Here is a 19,862-nt window from a genome sequence, read left to right on the forward strand (position 1 = left end):
GGGCCACCCTGGAAGAGCCTTGATTATCCCACTTTATCCTGTCGGAAATAGAATTTTCTAGCTGGAAAGCAACATTATTAGACAGCTGTGACAGCAGTGAGGAACTCAAACTGGAAGGGGAGACATTGGAAACATGAAGACCAGGGAAGACATTACTGAAACATTCACCTATGACAATTCATGGATTATGTTGCTCTAAGTAAGAGCTCTCAAAAATAACTGCTGGTTTAACTTTTAAATGTGATCAACTGGGTTATGGTTTGCTGCTGTATAGTTCTGACCTACCTCTCTGCAACACCGGGACTTGTAAGGTTATGAAGATGAAGTTGTAGACAGCTTTCTAAGCCATACCTACTTAATTTTTCCTACTTCCTGTCATTCTAATTCTGTCACCTATTTTCATTACTACCAGTGCAACCACTGACCTGCATCTACAATCAGCCCCTCTCTCACACCTCCTTTTCCTTCTGGACTTTTTCTGGCCAGTAAATCTTCTCTCAAGTTTCTTGATATTTCTGCTCAAAAAAAGCTAACCTAAACAGCTTTCAAGAGCCAATCTAGCATTCCTTTATTTTTGTCAACTCACCAAGCAGTCACAGTGGATTATGTTTGTCCACCTACTACATTTTCGCTGGTTTGTTGACCAGTAGGAAAGGAGTGCTAGTGTGATTATTGTAAAACAAATATAATTACAAGTCTAGGCATAATTGTTGCACTACTTGTTTTCAACAGTCTGAACTCAATATCCCCAAAACATTTGCTTTCTCATTCCTAAATAATTCCATTTAAAACCAGCTAATTCATTTGTTTATATCCTGAAGTTATGGATTACCTTTTATCATACTGCACGTACACAAAAAGGTCTAAAAATGTCAAAGACTCAGAAGGGCAGATAAGAAAAAAATAGTATCACCTACAACTCGTTAATCTTTAACTTAAAAAAATGAATCAAGTACTATAAAGATGTCAAAAATATGAAGCATTTCATTAACACATATTTCCTTCTACATGTTTAAATTTCTTTTTCCTGTCATACTACATGTTGAGGCAAAATTAGATGGCAATCAGCCCAAGAGGTCTTCTGAGTAGCATTATAAGTATGTCAATATTGAGTAGTCATATCACTCTGCTAACCTAACTTTAGTTTCAATTCATCTTTGAGCTAATACTTCAGAAATCAACTAGGAATCCTAAGATATCCAATGGGAAGAACAAGTCACACAGATCAAGGATGACTCCCAGCAAATCACTTAACCTTTCCAACCCCATATTTTCCTCGTGTAACACAGACATAATACCTACCGCAAATGTTTGCTCTAAGGAATGGAGAAAATCTAGTACAGCCCCTGGTACAGGGCCTGACATACAAGTGCTCAATAATGATAACTGTTATTAACACTTCATATCCTTCAATTTGCTACCAATGGCAAGTCTCTCAGCTAAGTAAAAATGTGGCCTCTAATGAGACAATCTCAAGAAAGAAAATTGTATAAATCTGCCAAGTTTCACATTCTCAGTAAAACCTAAAACCAGACAATTCTCACCTATGACCAGATTTTCTGTTTGGGAAACATTCTGGCTTTCCTTAAAAGCTCACCTCCCAACTCATTCACATTCCCATGTCTGTTCAGCTTCCGTGGATCCCAGCAACAACAGTGACCTTGGAATCCATTCACAAAAGTTCCGAAATCCAAGCTTTTTACATCGACGAAATGGTTTGAATTATTTGGAAATGCTTCTAATTAAGATTAACATAATGAAAGTGAGCAATAAAAAGTAACAAAGTAACACCACATACAAACTGTTCAGAATCCAAGAGAGGACTCTCTCTGGCTCAGGTTTCTGACCCACAAGCTGCCCTCTCAAAACACACAGGAAGAATTAGAGTCGGCCAGATCTCTCTAAGGAGCATCAAGCATTTATTTCCCTTTTTTACACTTAAGCAACTTGTTTGTGGGGTTATCCACCATACATTCCAGGAAAACAGAATTACACAACTGGGTACTCGAGATCATTAAAAAGTGTAAAGAAACTGTTCAGATGCAAGATTTCAAGGCAAACAGACTGAAAATGCTCTTCAAAAATGTAATGCTTTAAGACTTTCTTTTCTAGATGTTGGTGTGAGAGCTCTGTAAGGAAATGCTGGCAAGTTGGGCATGCTTATACGTTCAATCTTGGAAGAACTACACCACTGAGCACACACACACACTGACTTGTACAAATGAACAGATTATTCCAATTCTTCCCTCATTCTGCATCAAGTCCAAATTCAGAACTGATTCTAGTCTCTGCAGACAACGAGGGAAAAATATGACAAAGATTTTCCAGCCAGCCCCTCCCCTCCTCCTCGCACGCCCTCCTCACATACAAGCACACAGCAGATTCTATGCACGTCTCTAATTCAGCGCCAGTTTATGCACCATGACATCAGTGCAGTATAATGAGCCAAGTTTAAACTCCATCTGGGACAAATAATGTCCAGGCACACTGTGACTTCTTTTGTTTATATACACTGACTAAATATGTCTTGGTGGTAAATGAACAAACTCTTAAGATTTATTTCCCAAAGCCTCCAAAACAATATTCTGCACCCTGAAGCAACTCCATGCCTCCAGTTCTCTTTCCAAGGCTATGCGTAAGTGATTTTTAACAGAACACATGATTTTGAAACATATAATTAACATCTTGTGGAGAGTCAAAGTCCAAGCAGTCCGTGATCAATCTAAAACAAAGAAAATGAGGAACTCACTAGCAAATAAGTTGGGTGTCATGGCTCAGGGTACAAATATTGTCTCCAGCATGGGAAAAAGTAGAGGTTAAAGATTTAAGAAATGCTCATATAGCAAAGTGGCCACTTTCTTTTTAAGGGGTAAACTTGGTTTTTTGTTTGTTCTTGTTTTTATTATGGCATTACTTAAGAGAAATAATTATAAATTCAGAATGAAAAATAAACAACCTAATAGGCTCAAGTCTTCCAAATTTTTAGATTTCCTATGTCTCAAAAACTGCCTCTAGGGTGAAGTAATTTTTTAATGCAAATGAAGGGTGGAGTTTAGGAGGAAAAGAAAGTCACAAAAAGGCACTCTCCTCACTCCCAGAGTGAGACGCCCACTCTCACCACCATCTCTCACCATTTGCTGAGGCCAGAGAGAACCCCTTCCCCATTGCTAATTCCAGGGAGAAAGAAAGGTAACCAGTACGTGGCTTGAACCTCAAGTGACTCCACTCACAACTCCTTCTCCTTCATGTGGGAAGCAGGTGTGCAACCTCTGCCTCCAGGTGCCACTACTACTGCACTGCCCACCACTCTCAGGAGCTGGAGTGCCAGAACCCTGCCACTTTCTGGGACAAGGGGGAAGATCATATAAGACAGTGAACATGAATACTCTTCTTTGTCAACTTTATGACTTACCACTGTGCAAGACCTGAGCTTCAAGTCTCTCCCCAGCAGTTTACCTGAGCAAGTCTAACTGAGATCCGCCTAACCCAGGCAACTCCATCCTCCCTGGAAGGTAGAGCATGAGCTTTGGAACTGGACATAAGTCAGTTGAAATTCCAGCTCCGTGACTCACCAGCTGCAAGTACTTAACCTTTCTTGTCTGTAAAAATGATCGGCACCTTCTAGGGTGTATGATTTCTGGATGAAACGATGTATATAAGTGTTTAGCACTGTGCCTAGCACCTCATAAGCCCTCAAATCATTACTATCCATTCCCTCCAACACAGAGGGAATAAAGAAATCAAAATATCAACTAAAAAGCCATTCTTGCTAACAATTTAATTTATCCCCCACAAACAACCACTCGATTAAAATTTAATCAGCAAGCCTACAAAGTAACATTTAAGATTGAGGTAAATGCCAAGAATTTAGTAACACACTTGTCATTCTTTCATTGTCAAAAATCTGACCCTTAATGTATCTCTCATTTATGTTGTCAAGGCATCGAAATCTATGGAAGAGTCATCCTTATAGACCCCACCCTCTTACCCCCCAGGTTTTAAAATAATTGCTAGAAAATGAGCCCCAAAGAAGGGACATACACCTGATGTGATGCCTATCTTCAAGCCTCTTTAATGGAGCCTCTTTAAAGCTTCAAGGCAGCTTGAAGTAGTAGCATGGTGTGGAGAGGCAGTCAATAAAAAGTAAGAGAACACTCAGTGCCTAATCCTGAGAAAGACAATTTAAAAATGAAGAAAGAGACTCTTCTAACACCCAACTCCACTGTCGATCCATTCTCAGGGTCTTTAAAACAAGCATTATTCATGACAAGATATAAAGAACCTAATGTCTAATTTCCCATCACAAACCTGAAAAGAAAAATATGGACGTCCTTCCACTGTAAATCGCATTACGCTCATATTTTATATAATAGTTTTCTTTTCAGGCATGACTAAAGCCACCAAATAAATTATAAAGAAATAGCTACTCTCTAAGGATGGTTTCCATGATGCTTTCTTGCCAAAGTGATGCTAACTAAAATGGATCTTAAATAAACCCATTCTGGCAATGCAAACCAAAATTTTCAATGGTGAAATCAGAAAAGATGAATGAACCACATTACTCTGGTCAATTTAGCTACCAAACAACATTATTACCAAAGCACATGCTTCAGTGTGTCATGGTTTCTCCCATGAACCAGAACAACTCTAACACTCCAATACAAAGGCCAAAGAAACTTCTGTCTGAGGCAGTAACAGTACTTCAGTGCTGCACACAAAAACATTTTAATGACACCTCCAAAAAATGAAAAGTCATGCAATATAATTGAATAACCACAAAGGTCCATTTTCTTCCAAATCTAAAATCTGGCCCTCCAGAATTGATTCCATTTTTTCAAAACAGCAGGAATGGAACCCCAATGACAGTGTTAAGTGGAGCTTTACTGATATAAACTCCAGTCAACTTGCCCTCAAAACTCTCTCTCTCTGCCATCTCCACTTAACTGGCCAATTATTTGCAAAAAAGAATTCCTTGGCAAAGAAACTGCCTAAATGCAGACCGTGCATTTTACCCAAATGCTTAAACTACTATACTGCAAGAAGTAAAGAACAGGCAGCAAAGCAAGAGAATCAGGAGAGGTAGAGTCAAATGAGTCTGGTTAATAATGGTGCTCAACACACCTGTGACCATAAAACACATTAACTCTCAGCAGATGACCTGATCTGACGTCACCTGTTAAGGAAAAATGCCTGGGGCAGAAAAGCAATACCAGTGTGGGCTCATACAAACGCATTTTGTTTCTTCTAGGGCTCTCCACAGTCTAGCTTCCAAGTTATTGTCACACTAGCACTGTCTGGAAAAACGACTAGGAGACACCTAGTTCTGGTCAATGCCAATCTAAATGAAGAAACAAATATAATCTGAAAGTAGCTAAACCCCAAACTACCTAGATACAATACCCATGGCACTTTAGCAACTGGATCTTAGCAAGCTGTTTATTTTTACATTTACAAATATACTTGTAGGAGAGAGAAAGGAAATGAGAATGAATATCTGCATTTGGAACTTGGAGATTAATGTCACTAATTTTATGTAGCTTGCTCACTACTGTTATGTTCAGAATATAATGTATATATTTTACATACGATCACATTTTTAAATTAATCACTTGGACCAAAAAAGGGGGGTGATCTGCCTACATGAAAACAATTATGTACAAACATATGTCTTAGTACCTTCTGGATGCAGAAGTATCCCATCTTTACTTCATGTGTGTGTGTGTTGTGTGTGTGTTGTGTTTGTGTGTGTATGTGTGTGTATATATCTACATATTTTTTTTTACTGTACTATGAAGCAAAATAATGGCTACCACACTACAATAAACATGACAAATGTACATTTTAAAAAGAAAAACACAAGAATTCAAAGGTTGAAAATCTATCAAATTTAATCTTATTCAAAAAAAAAGTTAATATGTAAATGTTTAAACAAAAATGCCTCATGCAGGTAACAATACCAGGAATAGTTTACTTTAAAAAAGAAAATTTTATTTCAATAAATACTTAAGGAAGACTCAATTCTTGGGAACTGTAAAAAATATTATAAACACAAGTATTTGCATCTCTGCCCTTGGATCACTGATTCCTTGCATCTGTTATTTAACGATCCGTCACTAAATTATAAACAGTAAAATCAAAGCACCTGGCTTGTTTCTTTTGCCCTTCCTATGCTTTAATGGGTGCTTGATAGGGCACATATTGGGGGCTCAAACCTTTTTCACTGAAAACCAGGGGCCAAAAAAGCAACATACGGGTTCCATATTTCCCCGTTTTCTACAGAGCCATATTAACTGGAACTCACACTAATTCATTTTACAAGTCATAAGGCAGGTAGAAAACTAAGAGGCTTACAAACACTTCATCAGTGTGATGCGCAACATGTGCCTTTGGCTAATTAAATTCTGAAATGTCTCTCAATCTGGACAGCTCAGAGCTGCCAAAATTATATGTCATATGTCATAATTATTGTCGTGTGCCACATGTAACAACATCTTCTGATAAAAGACGGCACCAACATCTTCCATTTTGAGACAAAGGTTCTGCATTGGTTATCCTTCTCTGAAGCCTTTATAGTGGGCAGAAATGGCAAAACCTAAAGCAGAAAGGACTGACAAATCAGACCACAGACCTGAGTAAACTTAAATCTTTTTTTACATCTAAAAGGAGGCCCTCACAAGCTGGGCTGGCTGCCTCTGCTGCTGGGAAGTGGCTCTGGTTGAGGAGAGTTTGTGATCTCCAACTCGCCGAGTCAGTAATTTTGAGGAATAAGCATCAAGGGGTGAAGAGGTGGTCTGCCAGACTGGATGCAAAACACTAAGATATAGATTCACTAACAAGAATACTGAATAGGAAAGGTTAAAGAAAAGAGATTATAGAATGTGCAGACAAGGTTTGCTTGGGGTTATCCTTAATGCAGTATTAGCTCTCCACTATATATATACTGTCCCTACAGAATATTCCCTTTTAATAAAATAGAAATCGATTACATGATATACATCTGAATAATAGCCCTAGACTTCATGTCAAGTTAGAGCCCCATTCCAGACTCAGCGTCCTGCTCACTTTTCTGTCCTGGTCTGTTTTGCTGTGCCTCCCCACCCCATCCCCACCCCAGTCCCTCACCCTGCACTGCATACATTCTGCAATACAATCACTTCTCCTGTGGCTCTACACATGTGTAAATACAACCTTTTCTTTCTTTTTTTGTAAACCACGTTTCTCTCCCCAGCTAGACTGCTCATTCCTTCAGGGTAAGAACAGTGTCTTATTCATTTTTGTACTGCCAGCACCTAATACAGTGCTGGCGTAGTAGACATTTGACAAATGTTTATTAAAATGAATGAATCTATTATAAAGTCACTCCTTAATTCAGTCATAAATCCTACTCTCTCATTCCTTTCCACCCCAAATCTCAAAGGAGAGAGAATGACAGTATCTTGAATCCAGAGGTCTTTACAAGTCTAGTGGTAGAGGGAATGTGGATGGTAGGCAATTTGCAGCAATAATTTAAGCATCTGCACAAACTGTGCATTTCTCATACACCTTGATGCTGAAGAGCGTGAACAGAAACTGATCTTCCCCATGCTTGGTTTTCCAAGCCCGACATTTTACCAGCCTCTTTATACTTTCTTACTCAAGCCCGGCCCCTAAGAAGGACTGTATCATAAAAGGAGCTCCTGTATTATGTTATTCAGCAATAATAGCTGTAACTTCTTTTTTAATTGCCAGTCTCCATTCTCATTTCAATATCCTTCTTTTTCATGGGCAATCTTCCTAAGAGCCGTTATTCATTTTTCTACACTATACTAATTGTAAAACTTCTTTCTGTCAGATGTCTGAGGAGCAGACAAGATCTATTATACATAAAACTCTTCATGGGTCGCCCCTGACATGGTAGCTTATCAGGGTATTTAGACAGTAAACCTGTGCAGTGAGAGGATTTCAACATCTGAATACAAGTGAGCTATCAGGGTAAAAGTATTAAGAAGATACCAACCGTAATGGAGAAGGTCACTGGATTAGGAGGAGAAGCTCATTTGATATAAAAGACATGCTGATGATGAGCACCATCTGAACAGGGAAAGTTTTTATATGTTTAATATGCTGTCTAGGAATGTGTACTCAAAAGGATACTCCAGGAAAACTCTGCTGTGTGTTCCATCAAGAGGAAACAAAGGCTTTGAAAACAAAGAAACAAAAGGGAAAAAACCCTCATTCAGAGTGAAGTGACATGTTAAATGCCAGAAACAGGCAAAGTCAGGAGAACTGGACTAGGCTGAGGCAAGGGTAACTTCCTGTCCTCCGGGGCAAGTTTGTTAATATGCTATCCCCAGCTAGCAGGAGAGACAGGTTTTGTTTCCACTTACGGAGATATGCTTCTGCAGAATGGGCATTAAGAACACTCATTAGCAATTAATACCCTGAAAGATACTAAAAGAAAAAAAGGGGCTAGAAGATAAGAAATACAGTATGACAAACAGAAAACATTAACTAGATGACTCTTAATGTGCTAAATGCTAGTCAAGACAAAGAGGCATCTAACCAAGTCCTCAGGCCCCTAGGGACTGACCCCTTAGTGAGTATGCAGATGAGAAGACTCACTAAGAATATAAGAATATAGGATGGCATCCTACCCTCATGTAGGTTAAGTGTGACAAGTAAAACTAGGAAATCAGTAGACTCTCTCATCCTATGTTAACAGTTCATAACCTAATGGTTTCCTCATTTAACTGGTGGCTTCTATAATTCTTCTTCAGAGATTATTAAAATATTAAACCAATAGGAAAAGTCAGAAATCATGCTGATGTTTACTCTTCAATGCTCAAAACTAACTGCTACACTTTTAAATCTCTAAGGTGTGCTAAAAGTCCATAATAAAGACAGTTGAAATAGACACCATTAGAGGTCTGGAAAATTCTCTACTGAAAGGTATTCACCATAATTCATATAGCCAAGCGTAAAACCTCAGGTCAAAACCTGATTTTTATAACTCAAGAACAGCATACGTATAGGCATATTAAGGGAAGCAAACCTCATTTAGCTATGCTGGGCTGTAATTGTTTAGAGACAGAAGAAATTACTAGTGAGAAAAGCAGAGATACTTTATTTAGAAAACAACAGTTCAAAATAAAGCTGTTCAATTCCATTCCCAGATATATACCCTAGAAAAATGAAAACATGTCCACACAAAAACTTGCACATGAATGGTCATAGCAGCATTACTCATAATAGCCAAAAAGTGGAAACAACCCAAATATCCATCAACTGATCAATGGATAAACAAAATGCAGCATTATCCATAAAATGGAATATTATTTGGTAATAAACATAAAAGTAGTACTGATATATGATACAACTTGGATGAAGCCTGAAAATATTATGCTAAGTGAAAGAAGCCAGACACCAAAGACCACATATTCTATGGTTCCATTTACATGAAATGTCCAGAATAGGCAAATTTTCTATAGAGACAGAAAGTAGATTATTAGTTGCCTACCGAGGACTGGGCAGAATAAGGGAAAGGGAGTGACTGCTGATGGGTACAGGGTTTCTTTTTGGGGTGATGAAAATGTTCAGAAATTAGTTGTGGTCATATTTGCACAACTTTAATGGGAATATTCTAAAATCCACTGAATTCTATACTTAAAATGGGGAAATCATATGGCATGTGAATTATATTTCATAAATTTGTTTAAAAAAATGAAGCCATTGCTTAAGTTGCCTGTCCTCATTGTGTATTTTTGCTGTTGTTCATTTTTCAGTAAACAACATATTTTTAAAAAATCTCTTACTCAATGAGGATGGCCCTTTTTTTATTCTTCTCATTTCCCTTGCTACCTATATAAAATGACAAACCAAGGTTTCAAACTTAACGTGACTTCAGATAAAGAAAATTAATACTGTCTCTTATATAGAAAGCCAGAACAGAGAAGAGAATCCTACCAAGAACTAGTCCTAATCAAATCCAGAACGTACCAGCAGGATGAGAACTGTGGGAACTGAAGAGTTTTCTCATAACTGTGGTGGTTCTCCTGCATATATAGAAATGTTCAGAACATCCTTTGCACAGCTGCAAAGTATTAAGAATGCTGTAAACACAACATAAGATAAGCATCACTCCTGATGGCTGTTTAGAGAGTAGAGAGCCCCGTGGCCAGTGGGCAGCTCCTAACAATGGTATAATTCCAGAGGTGGCCAGAGGTGGCTAAAGGGCCACCCCCCTTAAAACATCTCTCCCAGGGTTCTATCAGCACAGGACTTCAACGGTCATCGCTGAAGTCCATCCTGTGCCTCCAAAAGGTTCTTGCTGCGATACAAATGTGTTGAGTCAGAAGGAAAACCTCAGAAATGTTAGCATTGATATTTTCTCTGTCAAGTCTCCTGTGTCCTGATCCGTTAATACAGACCTGCCTGATCACCAAACCTCCACAGGGTCTTAAGAGCAAGCAGCAAATACCAACAGAAGCCCTGGGCAAGCACTCAGTATTTGTGCAGTCCCAGAGTCATAGATCCTTTCTTGGATCCTTTCTTTGGCCCTTGCATATTCTGGTGATCCTTTCCCCCAACTCCCCCCAACTCCTCCCTGGTATTTCTCCACCATTTTGGGGTTTGCTTACTCCTCCGGTCTGTCTTCCCCTTGAGCCTTAGCCCAGGTTCCACACACAGGCCCTGAGGAGCTCTGCCGCAATGAACAAAGCCAAAACTAAACACAGGACCAAAATAAGAGAGCAGGGGATGAAAGAAATGAGAGAAAGGTAGAGAAACACAGGATAGAGACTTGGGTAGAAGGAAGAAGAAAATGTCAAGTACAGAGGCCACTGATGTGGGGCAATATGAAGCCATGCTAACCTTGGGGTTGGTCCCAACGAGAGGGAGACTTCAAACACACTTTGCCTACTAATTCTGCCTCATCAAGGGAAATCTGGGGTTGATGATAATCAATAGCTTGGCCTACATAACCTATAAATGTTAATGTTTCCAACCCAATCAAAACATATTTACCAATAGGAAAGACTCAAACACTTCCTTCCCATTAGAGTTTTCAGCATAGGTGTACCCATTTTGAGAAAGCTTGATATTTGACTGTTTATAAAACAAAAAATTATCAGCTTTTCCCTTTCTAAGCTTTATAGAAAGCTTCTTGGATGAAATGAAAATGGGATTTTATTAACCAAAATTACCAAGAAGAATTTTGAATTGAGGTGATATACATAGCAGGAAATGTCCACTAGGCCTTCTGAGGAGGTAGACAGGACTTCAGTCTCCGGTTGTTTCTATGTGCAAAGGACACTTACTTCTGAGAGAAAACTGGAAAATCCTGTAACTGAAGGTCCTGTATATTGGATAATAAACCACAAAGGTCCATTCTGGACAAACCAAATTACACAAATGAGGGGGAAATCAACAAACACAAAAATGGTATACAACAAAAAGGACAGGAAGCCTCAGGTCTCCCGGCTACATATGCAAATAGTTTAGTCACTTTTGAATACCCTGCCTTTTTTTATAATTCTTAAAAATTAGTAAAAAGAAGAGAGAGCAAACACTGTATCTTGAAACCATTCATAGCACTTTGAGACTTTCCCACATATGGCTGGAGCACATCAAGCAGCAGAAGAGCAGTCAGAGAATGATGAAGAGAGAAGCAAGGACCAGCCACATAAGGCTCACAGGCCATGGGACACTCTGGTTGGTTTTATTCCAGGTGCAGCAGGAAAGCTTTAAGCAGAGGAGTGACATGATGCGGTTTATGTTTTCAAAAGATCACTCAGGTTGCTATGTGGAAAATGCTTTCTGGTGGGGCACAAGTAAAAGCAGAGACCAGTGAGAAGAACTGTCCTACCCTGGTGAGAGATGATGTCCTGGAAACCAGTAGTGCTAGTGGAAATAGAGTGGATATAGCAACATATGAATTCAGTAAGCGTTCCTGGATAAAGCCAACAGGAGTTGCCAGGAGAATGGAAGAGGAAGGTGAAAAGATACAAGTCAAGACTCAGGGTCTGAAGAGAAACAGTAGGTGAGGAGGGAGAGGCAATAAGTACAGGCTCTACTTGGAGAAGTACTGCAATAAAGGGGAACAGAGACGAGGGGTGCTGACCAGGGGGAATGTAGAGTTAAGTGAGGGGGTTTTGTTATATTGGGTGGAAGAAGCGGTAGTTGTGTGTATGTTTAAGATGGAAGATATACTGCAGTGTATTGACGGGAATGATCCAGTAGAGAGAGAGTTTAAGAAATCAGGAAAAGAGACATCTGCATTAGTGAGCAGTGAGAAAGGATGGAATTTATTCAAGTGATAAACATTTACTGAGCACCTATTAGATGTTCTTTGTTCATAATTCACAGTCTAGTGCAGGAGAAAATCACAGGAATAAATTACTAAACAGAAGATCCAACAGAGAGGTAGATGCAAAGTATCAATGTACTATGACCAATGGAAAGTATTAATATACTATGACAGAAGAGGGAGGGAGGGAGGGAGGAAGATGAAAAAAATAACTGATTTAACTTATCTGAATTATTAATATATTTGGGGCAAATATTTTTCAAGCAATTGTTCCCAATTCTACTTTTCATAAAACAAAGACTTCTACTTTTATGCCTCTAAAGAGCTACACAAAGACAAAATGATATTCCTTTTGTATAAGACTGAGTGAACCCAGTATTGTAAGCAAATAAAAAATTGATGTTATCAAACAGTAAACAAGTTGAATCTCTAATAATTCTTTCAATTTTTACTTACCATTTACATTTTTTCTCAAGTGTTACATGATGATCTGAGAAATAACCTTTCTACTCTGTAATGGTAAGCAACTAGAGAAAAAGGAGGTTTCTAGTAAATAAGTACCACTGCTTTGTGATCAACAGGCATTTGGAAGGGCTGTCCAGGAGCCAGGGAAGACACACTGGCCTGTGCGTCTCGTCCAGTTGGTAACTCTGTGGTAAGGGCCTCCAGGGCACAGAAGAGAAGCCCACCGGCCTCCTCAGAGATCAAACCCTGACCCCCTGAGCATCCTGCTCTGGCCAACCAAGCAAACCAGTCCAAGCATAATGTATGGCATGAATAAACAGTTATTTTATTCAAAAGGCTTGTATGTATTTTCAAAACAATTCATTTCAAAAATCAGATATTTTTTGACGCTTCAAGAATACTAACTCCATGAGGTAAGATTTGCTATGCTATAAAATCACAATTTCTTCCTGATAGTTTACAATACCATGTGGTAATTCTACAACAAAACACTTACCTCTAGGAATACTAGGGTACAAAACCACAGGACTTTGATCCCAAAATAAGACAATTTCTGAGTTGGCATTCCCCATGTAAACAATTTGACTTAAACTTCCCTCCCACTACACCAACCTGTTGAGCTGCATCTCCATTTACCAAATGAGGCATCATGGCTACCTCTCCGTTCAGCAGTGGTGGCAGTTCCAGAGGGATTTGGTCGGTCATCATCATTGTGACGTACATTCATGGAGAATTTCCCTCAACTGGCTTCCTGCAAGAGAACCACCACTTTTTAAAAGGATACAGGACCACAAAAATCACCTGTACCATAACATACCCACAACCTCAGTATTCCATCATGTTGAGACCTGAAACCCAAATCATTCTATCGCTGAGTGCTGTATTGCTGTGTCAGGCCCCAAGGAGGAGTAGAGGGAAGGCAATAACCTGAACTAAGTGACCCAAGACCTGAAACTCCAAGCAGCCACGTGAACATGACCTCTCATGCCCTGGCTCTGTCATCTAGTTATGAATTTTAAAAATACATGAATAATCCCTATCCTAGAGATCCTTCTGAGGATAAAATGAGATACCATCTTGAGAAGGTAAAAGTGCCAAACACATGGTGGTATCATCATCTTTAAGGTAATTACCAAAACATAAGATAAACCAAAACAGAATGACCTATAATAATCAGTCATGAACACAGCTTTCCCTTTCTTGAGGCTCAAAATATGCTCACGAGCAGTTAACTCAAGCAAGCAAAGGCTAACTACCTATGCTGCAATTGCTGGAATTTCTGACTTTTCCATTAATTTAGTAATTAACATGTTCTAATTATCTCTCCTCCCATCATTTTATGAAACGGCAATTTAATTTGTTGCATATTTAATTTGTTGCTCACTTCTGCACGGCTTGAGCTTTCCTGTATCTCAGACAGTACCCGTGCTCCTTGTGCACAGTAAGGCTGCAATGCAGATTCCATCTTGTTTCCAAAGAAACAATGAAATTCACACAAGTATTCAAAACAGAGGATTGAGGAGGCGGGGCAAGATGGCAGACTGGTGAGCTGTATGTTTTAGTTACTCCTCCAGGAAAGTAGGTAAAAAGCCAGGAACTGCGTGGACTGGACACCACAGAGCAATCTGTCTTTGGGCATACTTCATACAACACTCATGAAAACGTGGAACTGCTGAGATCAGCGAAATCTGTAAGTTTTTGCGGCCAGGGGACCCGCGCCCCTCCCTGCCAGGCTCAGTCCCGGGGGAGGAGGGGCTGTCAGCTCCAGGAAGGAGAAGGGAGAATTGCAGTGGCTGCTCTCATCGGAAACTCATTCTACTGATTCAAACTCCAACCATAGATAGACTGAGGCCAGACACCAGAGACTCTGAGAGCAGCCAGCCCAGCAGAGAGGAGATGGGCATAGAAGGAAAACAACACGAGAAGCTCCAAAGTAAAAGCAGAGGATTTTTGGAGTTCTGGTGAACACAGAAAGGGGAAGGGCGGAGATCAGGCCTTGAGGCGCATATGCAAATCCCGAAGCAAGGCTGATCTCTCTGCCCAGGGCACCTTTCCTTAATGGCCCTGGTTGCTTTGTCTATTAGCATTTCAATAACCCATTAGATCTCTGAGGTGGGCCTTTTTTTTTTTTTTTTTTTTTTTTTTTTTCTAAATCCTTTTTGCTTTTTCTAAAACAATTACTCTAAGAAGCTCAATACAGAAAGCTTCAAAGAATTGAAATTTGGGCACGTCAAGTCAAGAGCAGAAATAAGAGAGCTCTGAGACAAAAGGCAATAATCCAGTGGCTGAGAAAATTCACTAAACAACACAACTTCCCAAGAAAAGGGGGGTGTCCGCTCACAGCCACCATCCTGGTGGACAGGAAACACTCCTGCCCATCGCCAGCCCCATAGCCCAGAGCTGCCCCAGACAACCCAGTGTGACGGAAGTGCTTCAAATAACAGGCACACACCACAAAACTGGGCGTGGACATTAGCCTTCCCTGCAACCTCAGCTGAATGTCCCAGAGCTGGGAAGGGGGAGCAGTGTGAATTAACAGAGCCCCATTCAGCCATCATTTGAGCAGACTGGGAGCCTCCCAACACAGCCCAGCAGCCCAGAACTGCCCTGGGAGGACGGCACTCACCTGTGACATAGCACAGTCATCCCTCAACAGAGGACCCGGGGTGCACAGCCTGGAAGAGGGGCCCACTTGCAAGTCTCAGGAGCCATACGCCAATACCAAAGACTTGTGGGTCAGTGGCAGAGACAAACTGTGGCAGGACTGAACTGAAGGATTAGACTATTGCAGTAGCTTTAAAACTCTAGGATCATCAGGGAGATTTGATTGTTAGGGCCACCCCCCCTCCCCGACTGCCCAGAAACACGCCCCACATACAGGGCAGGCAACACCAACTACACACGCAAGCTTGGGACACCAATTGGGCCCCACAAGACTCACTCCCCCACTCACCAAAAAGGCTAAGCAGGGGAGATCTGGCTTGTGGAGAACAGGTGGCTCGTGGACGCCACCTGCTGGTTAGTTAGAGAAAGTGTACTCCACGAAGCTGTAGATCTGATAAATTAGAGATAAGGACTTCAAACTGGTCTACAAACCCTAAAAGAACCCTATCAAGGACAGCAAATGCCACGAGGCCAAAAACAACAGAAAATTATAAAGCATATGAAAAAACCAGACGATATGGATAACCCAAGCCCAAGCACCCAAATCAAAAGACCAGAAGAGACACACCTAGAGCAGCTACTCAAAGAACTAAAGATGAACAATGAGACCCTAGTACGGGATATGAAGGAAATCAAGAAGACCCTAGAAGAGCATAAAGAAGACATTGCAAGACTAAATAAAAAAATGGATGATCTTATGGAAATTAAAGAAACTGTTGACCAAATTAAAAAGATTCTGGACACTCATAGTACAAGACTAGAGGAAGTTGAACAACGAATCAGTGACCTGGAAGATGACAGAATGGAAAATGAAAGCATAAAAGAAAGAATGGGGAAAAAAATTGAAAAACTCGAAATGGACCTCAGGGATATGATAGATAATATGAAGCGTCCGAATATAAGACTCATTGGTGTCCCAGAAGGGGAAGAAAAGGGTAAAGGTCTAGGAAGAGTATTCAAAGAAATTGTTGGGGAAAACTTCCCAAATCTTCTAAACAACATAAATACACAAATCATAAATGCTCAGCGAACTCCAAATAGAATAAATCCAAAAAAACCCACTCCGAGACATATACTGATCACACTGTCAAACATAGAAGAGAAGGAGCAAGTTCTGAAAGCAGCAAGAGAAAAGCAATTCACCACATACAAAGGAAACAGCATAAGACTAAGTAGTGACTACTCAGCAACCACCATGGAGGCGAGAAGGCAATGGCACGATATATTTAAAATTCTGAGAGAGAGGAATTTCCAGCCAAGAATACTTTATCCAGCAAAGCTCTCCTTCAAATTTGAGGGAGAGCTTAAATTTTTCACAGACAAAGAAATGCTGAGAGAATTTGCTAACAAGAGACCTGCCCTACTGGAGATACTAAAGGGAGCCCTACAGACAGAGAAACAAAGACAGGACAGAGAGACTTGGAGAAAGGTTCAGTACTAAAGAGATTCGGTATGGGTACAATAAAGGATATTAATAGAGAGAGGGAAAAATATGGCAAACATAATCCAAAGGATAAGATGGCCGATTCAAGAAATGCCTTCACGGTTTTAACGTTGAATGTAAATGGATTAAACTCCCCAATTAAAAGATATAGATTCGCAGAATGGATCAAAAAAAAATGAACCATCAATATGTTGCATACAAGAGACTCATCTTAGACACAGGGACACAAAGAAACTGAAAGTGAAAGGATGGAAAAAAATATTTCATGCAAGCTACAGCCAAAAGAAAGCAGGTGTAGCAATATTAATCTCAGATAAAATAGACTTCAAATGCAGGGATGTTTTGAGAGACAAAGAAGGCCACTACATACTAATAAAAGGGGCAATTCAGCAAGAAGAAATAACAATCGTAAATGTCTATGCACCCAATCAAGGTGCCACAAAATACATGAGAGAAACATTGGCAAAACTAAAGGAAGCAATTGATGTTTCCACAATAATTGTGGGAGACTTCAACACATCACTCTCTCCTATAGATAGATCAACCAGACAGAAGACCAATAAGGAAATTGAAAACCTAAACAATCTGATAATGAATTAGATTTAACAGACATCTACAGGACATTACATCCCAAATCACCAGGATACACATACTTTTCTAGGGCTCACGGAACTTTCTCCAGAATAGATCATATGCTGGGACATAAAACAAGCCTCAATAAATTTAAAAAGATTGAAATCATTCAAAGCACATTCTCTGACCACAATGGAATACAATTAGAAGTCAATAACCATCAGAGACTTAGAAAATTCACAAATACCTGGAGGTTAAACAACACACTCCTAAACAATCAGTGGGTTAAAGAAGAAATAGCAAGAGAAATTGCTAAATATATAGAGACGAATGAAAATGAGAACACAACATACCAAAACCTATGGGATGCAGCAAAAGCAGTGCTAAGGGGGAAATTTATAGCACTAAACGCATATATTAAAAAGGAAGAAAGAGCCAAAATCAAACAACTAATGGATCAACTGAAGAAGCTAGAAAATGAACAGCAAACCAATCCTAAACCAAGTAGAAGAAAAGAAATAACAAGGATTAAAGCAGAAATAAATGACATAGAGAACAAAAAAACAATAGAAAGGATAAATATCACCAAAAGTTGGTTCTTTGAGAAGATCAACAAGATTGACAAGCCCCTAGCTAGACTGACAAAATCAAAAAGAGAGAAGACCCATATCAACAAAATAATGAATGAAAAAGGTGACATAACTGCAGATCCTGAAGAAATTAAAAAAATTATAAGAGGATATTATGAACAACTGTATGGCAACAAACTGGATAATGTAGAAGAAATGGACAATTTCCTGGAAACATATGAACAACCTAGACTGACCAGAGAAGAAATAGAAGACCTCAACCAACCCATCACAAGCAAAGAGATCCAATCAGTCATCAAAAATCTTCCCACAAATAAATGCCCAGGGCCAGATGGCTTCACAGGGGAATTCTACCAAACTTTCCAGAAAGAACTGACACCAATCTTACTCAAACTCTTTCAAAACATTGAAAAAAATGGAACACTACCTAACTCATTTTATGAAGCTAACATCAATCTAATACCAAAACCAGGCAAAGATGCTACAAAAAAGGAAAACTACCGGCCAATCTCCCTAATGAATATAGATGCAAAAATCCTCAACAAAATACTTGCAAATCGAATCCAAAGACACATTAAAAAAATCATACACCATGACCAAGTGGGGTTCATTCCAGGCATGCAAGGATGGTTCAACATCAGAAAAAACAATCAATGTATTACAACACATTAAAAACTCGAAAGGGAAAAATCAATTGATCATCTCAATAGATGCTGAAAAAGCATTTGACAAAATCCAACATCCCTTTTTGATAAAAACACTTCAAAAGGTAGGAATTGAAGGAAACTTCCTCAACATGATAAAGAGCATATATGAAAAACCCACAGCCAGCATAGTACTCAATGGTGAGAGACTGAAAGCCTTCCCTCTAAGATCAGGAACAAGACAAGGATGCCCGCTGTCACCACTGTTATTCAACATTGTGCTGGAAGTGCTAGCCAGGGCAATCCGGCAAGACAAAGAAATAAAAGGCATCCAAATTGGAAAAGAAGAAGTAAAACTGTCATTGTTTGCAGATGATATGATCTTATATCTAGAAAACCCTGAGAAATCAACGATACAACCTACTAGAGCTAATAAACAAATTTAGCAAAGTAGCGGGATACAAGATTAATGCACATAAGTCAGTAATGTTTCTATATGCTAGAAATGAACAAACTGAAGAGACACTCAAGAAAAAGATACCATTTTCAATAGCAACTAAAAAAATCAAGTACCTAGGAATCAACTTAACCAAAGATGTAAAAGACCTATACAAAGAAAACTACATAACTCTACTAAAAGAAATAGAAGGGGACCTTAAAAGATGGAAAAATATTCCATGTTCATGGATAGGAAGGCTAAATGTCATTAAGATGTCAATTCTACCCAAACTCATCTACAGATTCAATGCAATCCCAATCAAAATTCCAACAACCTACTTTGCAGACTTGGAAAAGCTAGTTATCAAATTTATTTGGAAAGGGAAGATGCCTCGAATTGCTAAAGACACTCTAAAAAAGAAAAACGAAGTGGGAGGACTTACACTCCCTGACTTTGAAGCTTATTATAAAGCCACAGTTGCCAAGACAGCATGGTACTGGCACAAAGATAGACATATAGATCAATGGAATCGAATTGAGAATTCAGAGATAGACCCTCAGATCTATGGCCGACTGATCTTTGATAAGGCCCCCAAAGTCACCGAACTGAGCCATAATGGTCTTTTCAACAAATGGGGCTGGGAGAGTTGGATATCCATATCCAAAAGAATGAAAGAGGACCCCTACCTCACCCCCTACACAAAAATTAACTCAAAATGGACCAAAGATCTCAATATAAAAGAAAGTACCATAAAACTCCT

At 39.4% G+C, this 19,862-nt stretch overlaps 1 protein-coding gene across 5 annotated transcripts in view; it reads right to left on the reverse strand.

Annotated features, from left to right (window-relative positions):
• The window catches only part of FNDC3B (fibronectin type III domain containing 3B), a 370,299-nt gene that overhangs the window by 266,515 nt on the left and 83,922 nt on the right, over positions 1 to 19,862 (reverse strand). For all 5 annotated transcript variants that reach the window (XM_037840631.1, XM_037840625.1, XM_037840597.1 and 2 more), the window contains exon 2: positions 13,361 to 13,499. In XM_037840631.1, the coding sequence (XP_037696559.1) occupies positions 13,361 to 13,471 (111 nt within the window). In that variant the 5' untranslated portion in view covers positions 13,472 to 13,499. The remainder of the gene's footprint in view (positions 1 to 13,360; positions 13,500 to 19,862) is intronic.

Source organism: Choloepus didactylus, chromosome 1, assembly GCF_015220235.1.
Source record: "Choloepus didactylus isolate mChoDid1 chromosome 1, mChoDid1.pri, whole genome shotgun sequence".
Classification (NCBI taxonomy): Eukaryota; Metazoa; Chordata; class Mammalia; order Pilosa; family Megalonychidae; genus Choloepus; species Choloepus didactylus.